We start from the raw sequence: 11997 nt of genomic DNA on the forward strand, positions 1-11997 counted from the left end.
GTTCCTTTTTATCCAAAGTCGTATGAACACGCATATCTAGCATATACAAGATCGGTGATGAATATCCCTCTCCCCAACATGCTTACCGACCTTCCGCAAGCCTGACAACAAGCCTCGCAACAATGGAGACAACAATTACGACAACCTTATTTTGAGGCCAAAGACAAATGGTTCTAGAAAAAGGCATCGAATTGTTAGTGAAGCAATTGAATGAGTGTATCAGCTTAAGAAAAACTCTGTGTTACGAATAAAGTTGAATTTTACCTAAAAGTTGCTTTATTATTTAGGCCCAAGAAAAATTGTGCTAAATTCAAATGAAAAGGCAAAGTATTTTATAAAACTTGAAAATATTTTTACTTGAAATTTTTTTTTTTTTTTTTTTTTTTTACTAATGGATAAAAAAAAATGGAAAAAAGTTAATGTCTCAACAAATCATAACAAAATGTTTTTTCTCCTTCACAACTTAGTATACATGTTAGTTCCTGGACAATATTACAGAAAGGGAGGAGGAAAATGAGAGATTGATAGATATAGTAGTTTGAATAGAAATATGTTACACTTTTGCTCTCAGCAACGTTGGGTAGCCATGCTAGTTATTATATAGAGAGGAACATGACAAAAAGGCATTGTCAAAGACTTGTATACTTTTTTTATTTTTTATTTTTCTGTAGGTTTTCATGCACCAACCTTGTCATGGCCAGTTACTGGAACTCTTATGGTTGAACCAACTGAATCTGAAGACAAAGAAGAATTGGACAGATTCTGTGATGCCTTAATTTGTAAGTACATTTTTTTTTTTTTATAAGGGGGACATCATTTATACAGGCCTAGAGGCCAGTTGAGGATAAGGGTTAATGAGAGAACACCAGTCAGTAATGGTGGAAATAGGATAGAAATTGATTATTCATGAGGATATCTGAATGAAAACTTTGTTGGACTTGAAAACAACCCTCTTATAGTCAGCTGGGAATCTGCCTGGTGGTATTGTGTTCTATAGATGAGCAGTTCTAAGAAAGAAGCATTGCTCATGGAGTTTTTGTTTAGTGTTAGGTACAGACTAGCAGGAAAACTCGACAATATTCCGAGATTAAATGATGATAAACAAATGTTTCACGCTCCCATATTTTTATTACCATTGAAATTGAAATCACCCATTTTTCAATCAAATCGATTGATTGCCTGCGTTAGTTGGGGATCCATTAGGTCACCGGGAGGAAACTTAACATGTCTTCCCACAGTGATTTAGTCCACAATACATTAGTCTACATTGCACTGTAGAGAACCTACTGTTGAATTTATAAAATTATTTTTATATATAATGACTTGAATTAAAGTTTAAAATGCGAAAGTCAATTATCATGGTTCAACTGTGTTCTAAAGAGAAACATTCATTTCGAATGTCATATCAAAGAGCCTATTGTTGATTTTATATGATGGGCCTTTCAGCTTGTGTGGTAATAAAACTTCTCAAATTCACTTATGATGTTAGGCTGTGTAAGGTGTTAACTTTGGTCAAAATCGTCTGTTCCTTCTTTCATTGGATTATTTCGATTATCGATACTTATGCCCTTTTCTCTTCCCTACAACCTCTTTCCTACAGAAGAGATGTTGCCAGCCTGTCTCTGCTTTATTATTATTATTTTTATGACAAGTGCTCGACTGAGCTTTAATCTATGGTCCTTCTTGCCAAACTTTCACAAAAAAGCACTCTAATAGCTACAATCACTATATATGATTCCCACAGCACTCTATCTGTGCCTAAATCTAAATGCAGATTCCATGGACAAAGTTTCTTTCCCAGAACTACCCGCCTGTGGAACACTGTTTTGTTGGCCTGCTTCCCAGTTGACTACAACATAGTAGATTTCAAATTCAATGTAAACAAGTTCTTGTTGAACTGTCCGCATAAATAATCAAATTCTACCCAGTTCACACCGTTAATGATTACTATACTATAACTTATTTTCGAGTGATTTTTGAGCTTTGATAAGTGATGACTCCCATGTAAAAAAAAAAAAAAAAACTTTCTGATACAAAATCTAAGAACACTGCCAGGCACATAAAGTACCTCCGTATGAAATTTTATAAAAATCAGTCGAGCCATTTAGGAGTCCATAGAGAACAAACTCACACACAAAGATCTTTTTAAGGGAAATTGTTGGCAGAGATTGTAGCTAGGCAAGTGTTACCGATGAATGTTTTACAGAGAGGGGAAATCCATAGATTGAAGCTCGGTCTAACACCTGTCCTAAAAATAATACAGTAGAGATAGACTCCTTACATCTTTTCTGCGAGAAAGTGACAGAAGGGAGAAGAGTAGCCTCTATCAGATTTTGAGTCCGGTTTTATACTTAAGGCAGTTAGGATTATTCTGAGCAGCTTTTCTCCAGATGTGTCAACAATATTTCATTTTTGGATGTGTTTGATTCTTATACGCGTAGAGGATCGAGTTTGGAGACATTTAAAAAAATTTTTTCTGACTTGTTTTCTTTTGGGTGACAAATTTATTGTTCCATCCTATATACTTCTAACAACGAATTTTCCAAAGTAAAAAATTTAAAAGAAATTGGGAATCATATAAGAACAATAGACAGAGTGAATATGGTATTTTTGTAAGAGTAAGGTAAGCTCCAACATTTTATTTTTAAAATTGAATGACCATCATCTTCTATCACCTCCAAAACTGTATCATAATGTTTTCAAACATGCAATATACAGACAAAAGGAATAAAAATCCAACAGTGTTATAGAAATAACGATTGGAAAAATATTCTGTGCTTATTTCGAATTAAACCTCTTTAGAAAAAAAAAAAAAAATGTAGAAGAATCTGATTTATGTACTCATCACAGAACAAAGGTGTCATATTCCAAAAATAACATAAATTGATCAAGTAGTGTTTTTTTGTCTTTTTTTCTTTAGGTCACTCGACAAAGGGGGAATTGGACCTAGTAATTCACTCTCGTTTGTCCATTTGTTTGTTTTCATCTCAATAATTATGGTGAAAGTAAATTTTTGCCAGAATGGATTTTCTGGGATCTCTGGTTGCCCTCCAGGGATCATTATAAAGATAAAATTGCCCCCAAATCGTTCATCCATTCATTCTCTCAATAATTACGGCTTTGATTCCAAATATTTCTCATATGTTATGTCTCCCCTCTTTTGGAAATAGGGTACAATTATGAATATTTCCAGTATCAAATAATCCTTATACACTGTGAAATTTACTTTATGTATGAAAACCAAAAAGATGCAATATAACAAATTAGAAATATTTGGAATCAGTTCTCCCTTTGCTGTTATTTCAGATCATTTGAAACAATAGAAAGTTTTAGTCTCCCCTCTCTAAAGGCCAGAGGTTTTGGGGAAATATCAGATATTTTGTAATTCATATGCAAAACTAGGAAAACAAATGGCTTTGGAACATTTTATAGCTATAAAAAAGTGCCAAAAATAGGCTCTGGATGATTCCCTAAATGTGTCCTCAGAGACAAATATAACATAGCCCACTACACAATTCAGGTTATTAGCTTTTCAACAAGCCTTCATTTGTTAAATTCTAATCAGTAGTCACGGAGATTTGGAACTTAGCAAATTGCCAAAAGGTGATATATACATACACACAGGCAGCAAAAAAAAAAAAACTGCAAATTTAAACTAAATTTAATGAAACTGTTTAAAAAAAACTATACCTCATTTGATTGGCATTTTATTCTTCCATAATTTTACCTGTTCATATTTGACTTTTAATTGAAATATTCTTGTGTTCACGTCAATTAAAAAAAAAATAACTTCAAATTGAGGAGGTAAAAAGAAAGTCTGCACAATGGAAAATTGTTATTTAAATGTAACTTTAGGACATTAATGCAATACAAATACAACAGGAACACAATGAACTAGTTAATATTTAGTAGCATAGCCCTTCTGCAATTTGACAACCTGTAATCTTTTGGGAATTCTTTGAATTAGACTGCAGCAATACTCTGGGGAAAGGACATCCCACTTTTCTTTAATGTTTGTCCAGAGTTCTTCCAAATTTGAAATTTTATCATTGCGTAGCTGTTGCTTGAAGTAATGCCATATGTTTTCGATAGGATTGAGGTCTAGGGATTGTGCAGGCCAATCCAAACATGGAATATCATGCTCTTCTTGGAACCTCTTGACATTGCCAGCTGTGTGAATGGGAGCATTATCCTGCATGAAGATGGGATTATCATCCATGAAGATGGGATTACCATCAAAATTCCGACCAAAGTAGAGTAGAAAATGCTCAGTCAACATATTAATGTACTTGGTCAAATTAATTTGACCTTGCAAGCGGACTATAGGCCCTGGACCATTGGTACTAATAATGCCCCACACAAAAACTAAACCACCACCATCTTGCTGCATTGAAGCTGAGCACCTAGGATTAAATTCTTCATCTTTCCTGTGACGGACGTACTGCCTACCACCACTGCCTAGCCTATTGAACTTGCTTTCGTCGCTAAAAAGCACTTTTGACCAATATGAAGAGTTATGATCTTCATTGTATCTGACAATTTTATTTTACAGAAATCATTGGCTTGCGTCTTGCAACATATCCTCACAAATGAAATTCCTTTAATATGTTCTTGACAGTAAAAAGAGAGCACTTTTTAACAAGATTGCACTGTTGTTGGATTTGGGGAGCCATTTCAAATCTGTTTCTTAGGCTGCGGATCTTGTTAGCATTATCTTCCCTGTTAGAAGTAACTTTAGTACGACCAGATTTAGGGGCATCATGAACACTGTTGGTGTTTTGGTGCTTTTGCACAATCTTTCGTACCATTTTCTCATCACATTTCAATCTGCGGCCGATTTCTCGATTGGATAAACCAGAAAGGTGGAGATTAATGAGCTCCTGACGATCACTAAGCAAAAGTCGTGGCATATGGACTAAATGTTACGTTGTATACCATGGAACTACAACAATTACGATTAGAGATGCTTTGTTGCCTGTTGGTGAATATTTTAAACTGATTTAGGAGCAATAATTTAAGCTGGTTTTAAGCAAATTTGTTGCTGCGGACTTTTGGCCTCCTCAATTTGAAGTTATTTTTTTAAATTGACGTTAACACTAGAATATTTCAATTAAAAGTCAGATATGAACAGGTAAAATTATAGAGGAATAAAAGTCCAATCAAATGAGGTATAGTTTGTTTAAACAGTTTCATTAAATTTAGCTTAAATTTGCAGTTTTTGAAAAAATTACAAGTGCGGACTTTCTTTTTGCTGACACTCATAGCCAAATTGAATATGGAAATGCTTATATCTTTTATTCTCTTGGACGAAACTACATGAAAATTTGCAGGCTTTTTGAAGATTATAATACTAATTGGTAAGAAAGAACCTGTATTTTCAAACCAATAAAATATGCTCAAATTTGCTTATATTTGTATATATAGTGTCCTGGCATGCTAGCTTTAGTTTTGCTGCTTTGGGATGAATTTTGCTTAGTTTTATTTTTGTTTTTTTTATTATTTTATTTATTTTTTTTTTTGCTTGGCTTGCCAGACCACTAATATGGTTATATCGATACTGGTAGCCAAATTGAATATTGAAATGCTCATATCTTTAGTTCTATGAGACGAAATTACATAAAAATTTACAAGCTTTTTTAAGATTATGATACTATTCTATGGTTACAATTTTATGACAATTGGTAAGGAAGAACCTATATTTTCAATCCAATAAAATATGGCCAAATTTGCCTACATTTGTATCTTAGTGTCCTGGCAGGCCAGCTTTAGTTTTGCTGCTTTGGGATAAATTTTGCTTAGTTTTTTTTCCGTGGTTGTCTCCCCTGTGGCCTTGCCAGGCCACTAATAACATGTAAAAATCTAGGATTTCACTTTTTCTTTTATCATATTTAGTTAAATGTTTGTTTTACATGCATGCATGTGTTGGATTATTTTTTTTATTTTATTTTTTTTTAGATAGGGGTCATCACTTATCAAGGCCAAAGGACACTTGAGGATAATTGTCATGCCTATTTTATTTGGGAAATGAATTCTCAGGAGAATTGATATGAGCTTTATAATAAGACTTGTTTTGTTTATAGTGTTATTGTATTTGGAGAAAGAAAGGTGAGATGTTAAATAATACACTGAACCAATACAAATGTCTTCAAGAAAAGTAAAAGATATTGTAAAGCTTATTAAAATATTTATTTAGATTCAGTGAATTGTTCTGACATTCAATCTTTCTCATATATCCATTTTAAAGGGTTAGGGTTAACTTTAAATATTTTATGCACTTTTTTTTTTCTTGACTCAATACTTACAAACATTTGTTAACCATCAAAATCAAGTCAACCAAACATTTTACTCCTTATTTTTTTCTCTTTATAAAGCAATCCGAAAAGAAATCCAAGATATTGCTGATGGCAAGTATGACACAAAAGTTAATGCTTTAAAGGTAAGGATTTTTTTTATTTCTTTTTTTTTTGTGTTGTTGTTGCATAAAAAAAAATGAAAGAAACAATAGAAAATGAACTATTCTCATTTCAGTTGATGTATCCTCCGATCTTATACATGTGTATCTTGAACTCTGAATTTTTTTCTGTAAAACCCAAGAATCTGCATGGAATTTTTAATGGAATCTATAATATAAATCTCACCTGTCTGTTTAAATGTATGTATGTATGTATGCATGTATGTTTGTGTGTCTGCTTAAAACTTTTGATAGAGGCGACGGATTTTCATGAGATCGCTACTGTTTTAAACTCGGCCTTTCAGACGACAAATATTGAAAAATTAGCTAAAAACATTAATTCCTTCACCCTCGACTGGGCACTTTTCTACAGGGAGGGGTTGCTTTTTTTGCCAATATTTTCAAAATTCATCCCTCTCTTTTCGATTGACTAGCCTTAATTTAAACCTTTGCCACTTCCGGTTTGGCAATGGATGCAACAGCAAAGATGTCACGTTTTTTTTTTTTATTTTCATATTCTTTTCCCCCTTTGCGATACGGGCTCGAGCCTGCCACCTACTACCACTTTTTTTTTTTCCTCAACGCACACCTCCAAGCACCTGGGCAACGCCGGGCACCCAGGCTCATTCTTTATATAATCCACAGGGTAGCATACTCTGTTCTGTCATCTGTGACCGAGTAGAAATCTTGAGTAATTTGCAATTGTATTCTTAGTATTAACCACACTGAGGATTGAACCATCAACCTTCAGAAGAATTTTACTTATAACTGATTTTTACTCACTACTTTGTTATGCCATGGGGTCATTATACCTGGTTATGACTGAAGGAATTAGAGCATGCTACCCTCAATGATTAAATAAAAAGTTTTGTAAGAAATTCTATGCAGAATTCCAAGTTTGGTGGAAAGCTTTCCGAATTTGACAAGATACATCTAAAGAAGGTCAGAAGTTTCATCAGTTGAAATGTTTTGAATATCACTCAAGATAAGAATAGTAGTCTGAATAATGCAGATTAGCAACCCTCATCTCAAAAAGTCAGAAACGAAAAATAAACCTGTGTAAATATATTATTTAATTGGAATTCATTGAGATGAGTATTAATTATTAATTTATTTATTGCGGACTATAATCCTCATCTTTCTTAGTTGTTGTTTCACAACGTTTTGGCCAACTATAACCATAGACAACAACTATGGAAGGCAGTAATTGCTGAGAATGCAGTTAGGAGTTTCAGAGTTCCTATCCCATCGTGGTTACCACCTGACGAAAGCCAGAGGAATAGTTGGACGAAATGTTGTGAAACAGCAATTAAGAAAGATAAGGATAATAGTCTGAAATAAATAAATTAAAACCTGAGTAAATTAGACACCCCATTTATCAGGACAGTTGAAAAGAACAGGTTTAGTATCACACCATATCTGAGCACTTACTAAATGTATACAAAACATAAACGAGTTTTTACATGATCTGAATATTTTTTTTTTTTTACATGGGGGGTCACCACTTATCAAGGCCCGAAGGCCACTCAGGGATAAGGGTTATTGCATGTACAGTAATCAATGAGATAGTATTGTAGTAATCATTAGTATTGGGGTTTTTGATAGTGTCTTACTTAAGGGGACAGTTTGTCAGGAGTTTGTTTATGTTGGACTTGAAGATGTCCAAGTTGTAGTCAGTTGGGAAACAGGCAAGCGGCAGGGAGTTCCACTGGCGTGCAGTTCTAAGAAAGAAGCTTTGCTCATGGAATCTACGTTTGGATTTTTCATCTCAACGGTGTAACTTTACAACTGAATTTTACCAAGTACTTTATCCACTATGCCACAGGTCCTTGTGGACAATTTTAGTATGAATTCAGGAAGCCTTAAACCTATTTTTGTTTTTCTAAAATAGAAGGTTCCATTTCAAATTCAGATACTAAAATTGGTCAAGATGCACCTAAAGAAGGTCAAAGGTTACATTGACTGAAACGTGAAAATAACACTCAAGATGAGAACAGTAGTCTGAAGAATCCAAATAATACGAAACATAATAGTTGATAAATATCTAAAAACTAATTCATCAGTTCTTGTTTGAAATCAACTAAAGTTGTGATCAAAAATGTTTTTATTCAAGTATTTGTGATCTCCAAGGGTTCACAAATACTTTTTTTGTTTTTTAGTTAAATAACTTTCTCCACTCTCTCTCTCTTTCAAGATGGCTCCACATACACAGGCTGCTATAATATCTAGCAAATGGGATAGACCATACAGTCGAGAAATGGCAGCTTTCCCTGTTGTAAGTATCTCTAACTCTAGTTTTATTTGGTTCGGTTTAATCTTTCAGAAAATATTGCAAATTGGTTATTTCTTTATCAAATTTATAATTCAAGCAAATAAAAATAAAATGTTTACTTACAGGGTGGAATGATAAACATGTCGCCCTAAAAAAAACAACTCTAAAGCTTTATTTTAAAACTTTTCTTGAAAAAATTAATTCAGGTAACTTGATTATGTAGTAGTTTAGCTGACAGTGCGGGACCTATTAGGCTGGCAACTCTTTTCTTTTTTTTCTTTTCTTTTCTTTTATTTTTAACCCTATCTATAAGCGAGAGACTAGTGGCAGATGCACCAGCTCAGATGTGACAACAATATTCCATGCATGGGTGATTAGTGGCTTTGTAGAGATACTGAGATATTGTAGCCCTTAGTGAAGCAATCTACAGATAGGAAGTTCTCTGAAAATTATAAACAACTCTTCCCCATATACGGCAGCAGTAACAATTCCTGTAATAATTTCATTACTTTAGTCTTTTCATACATGTACCGAAAATGAGACTAAAGATGATGGAGAGTTTTTAATGTTTACTATTGGAGATAAATATGTAACGCATAAGAAAATTATAATCTCTCTTTTAACTAATTAATTAGACATAAATAAATGGATAAAATGAACAGATATTGGGTGAGGGTATTTCACTTTTGGTGATTATCAAAGTTTTCCATTCAGTGATTATAGCATTATTTGTGGTCTGACTCGGACAAACAGAACTCCAACCTTTGATGCCCCACCTATCTGTGACGTCATGCATTGTTTGACTGCCATCTCTTTGTTTTTACGTCTACTTTAACTTTATACCTAAACTTCAAGACTTTCTCTGTTGTCTTTCATAGTTGTATTTTTCCCAAACTTTGTGTCACTTTGATCTGTACTTAGTTCAACCCTTGTTAAGATTAAAACTAGCTGACGTATTTGCTGTCTGACACAGGGCCATCCATTATGTAATGCTCTGTCTTTGAACATATTGGGCTTTTATGTATAGGTAAAGGAGTATATCAGGATTCTGATAATTTCTAGAGTGGTAGAATGATCCAACTATTTTAAGCAACTTTAAATAGATTTTTTTTTTTTTTTTTTTTCCAATTATTAGGCGATGTACAGCTAGGTATTATTACAGATAAAAAATAACTTGTCCACTGGATCATGTTGGAACTTATTGACCTTAATTCACGGAATTGTGGCAATTTTCTTTGACATGATCTAACTCTAAAAATATTTTCTTTCTTTTTTGTGTGTTTTGCAGGCTTTTGTCCGTCCTGAAACCAAATTCTGGCCAACTGTAAGCCGAATTGATGATGTGTATGGTGACCAGAATTTAGTGTGCACATGCCCACCAATGGAGACGTACGAATCACCTTATATCAGCAATAATTCCCAACAGACACCACTCCGCGAAATCATATAAAATTAGAATCCCGTGGGGTAGTTTAAAAATTGAACTGCATAGATCTTCGGCTTTGTTGTTGAATAGAAAAGGGGGAAAAGTAGTTTGCATGAGGTATTGCTGGTAAACAAATATTTAAGTGTATAGGAAGGATCTAGCAATGTAGAAAACTGGGGTATTGAAGTGATGCGACACATGAATCAAAACAGACACATGAACGAAGGTCTTGTCGATTTTATAAATCTTTGTATATCTATTTATTTTTTCAAATCAATCACATATAAATCAGTAAATATGGATGTATTGCATTCTTTTGGTTTGTTTTCATTTTGAAAAAGAGATGTTATTCTTGAAATGTCAAAGATATTTACCATCATGATTATATTAAACAGTATGTATTTACTGATTTATACATGTGATTGATTTAAAAAAAAATAAAATAGATATATGGAGATTTATAAAATCTAAAAGACCTTCGGCTGTTTTTGTTTATATGTCACGTCACTTAAATACCCATTTTTTTTTTCTACGTTGCTACAGCCTTCATATGTGGCTTGCATAAGAATAAAAAAAAAAGAACTTTTGTTGACATTGATCAGGAATTTTAGAATGAGATTTTAATCAGATACAATTTAAAATATTATTTTAGAGGTATTATGTTTGGGTGGGGGTTAAAGAGGTGGATGCTTTGATGTTTTTCCTGTGTTGGTTTATTGGTTCCAGATTTTCTAGATTTCTCTGGACCATCGGTTCTGAACCTTTGGTTGTTTTTCTCTGGAACTTTCTTCATCCGACATATCTGTTTTTTATGTTGGTTGATTAAAATAAGTGACAATATTTTCGTTTTTAATGTTTTTATAGTGTTTATTTTATTTTTATATGCAGACACCTTTTTCCTGGAAAAGGAAAACACTAGGCATCTCTAAGGACAGGCACAATGTTGGCCAGCAATCATACCTTGTTATCATATCTTATCCATATTTTTGATTGCATCACTGTCATTATCATCTTCTACCCACTCTTGAATCTGGTGTGATAATTACTCTCCCAAAAATCATTTTTCTAAAACTGCTGACATTCAATATTTTTCAGAGTTTGTTATGCTTATCGTAAAAAAAAAAACTCGAGCATCATGACCAGTGTAACGTTTTAAAAATAAATTTATTGGAAGAATTAGGAATGTTGTTTGTTTCATGATGAAAGTATAATAGCAAAGAGAATGCCGCTTGTAAAAATAAAAGCAAAAATGTTGAAAACATTTGGGATAATTATGTCAAAAAAAAAAAAAATAATTGCTAATAACAGGAAGTTTGTTTTTAGAATTTTTTACATAAGGATTGATGAGTTTTGTTATTTAGATTATTCAGAATTCTATTCTCAGTTTGTTTATCTGCTGGTATAACCTCTGACCTGCATCAATTTTATCGTTTTAAGAATGTTTTAATGAACATTAGAATCTGTTATTTAATCTATGGAGGTAAATTATTCTCATTCCATCAGTCTTCTTTAATATAAAAGGCAAAATGTGTGTGTGTGTGTGTGTGTGCATGGTTGTATATCTCGCAAAAACTTTCGACAGAGGCAACAGATCCTCACGAGATCAGTATCGTTTTAAAGCTTGACCCTTTGAACAACAAATATCGAAAAATTGGCCAAAAATATTAATTCGTTCAACCTAAACTCGGCCATTTTGGACAAGGGGTGGTTGGTTTTTTGCATCACCATTTTTGCAAGTCATTGTCACCGTTGGATTGACTTTGCTTAATTTCAACGCTCTCCACTTCCGGTCGAACGATGGAGACATCGGCAAAAACATTTTTTTTTTTCTTTCTCTCCTTTGCGTTA

At 33.3% G+C, this 11997-nt stretch overlaps 1 protein-coding gene across 1 annotated transcript in view; it reads left to right on the plus strand.

The window, feature by feature from the left end:
* The window catches only part of LOC145296745 (glycine dehydrogenase (decarboxylating), mitochondrial-like), a 167808-nt gene extending 156480 nt beyond the window's left edge, over positions 1-11328 (plus strand). The window contains exons 22-25 of the mRNA XM_080142778.1: positions 672-779; positions 6372-6436; positions 8646-8726; positions 10012-11328. Of these exons, the coding sequence (XP_079998904.1) occupies positions 672-779; positions 6372-6436; positions 8646-8726; positions 10012-10173 (416 nt within the window). The 3' untranslated portion in view covers positions 10174-11328. The remainder of the gene's footprint in view (positions 1-671; positions 780-6371; positions 6437-8645; positions 8727-10011) is intronic.
* The last annotated feature ends 669 nt before the right edge of the window (positions 11329-11997 follow it).

Source organism: Euprymna scolopes, chromosome 17, assembly GCF_053919585.1.
Source record: "Euprymna scolopes isolate OS-2025 chromosome 17, ASM5391958v1, whole genome shotgun sequence".
NCBI lineage: Eukaryota > Metazoa > Mollusca > Cephalopoda > Sepiida > Sepiolidae > Euprymna > Euprymna scolopes.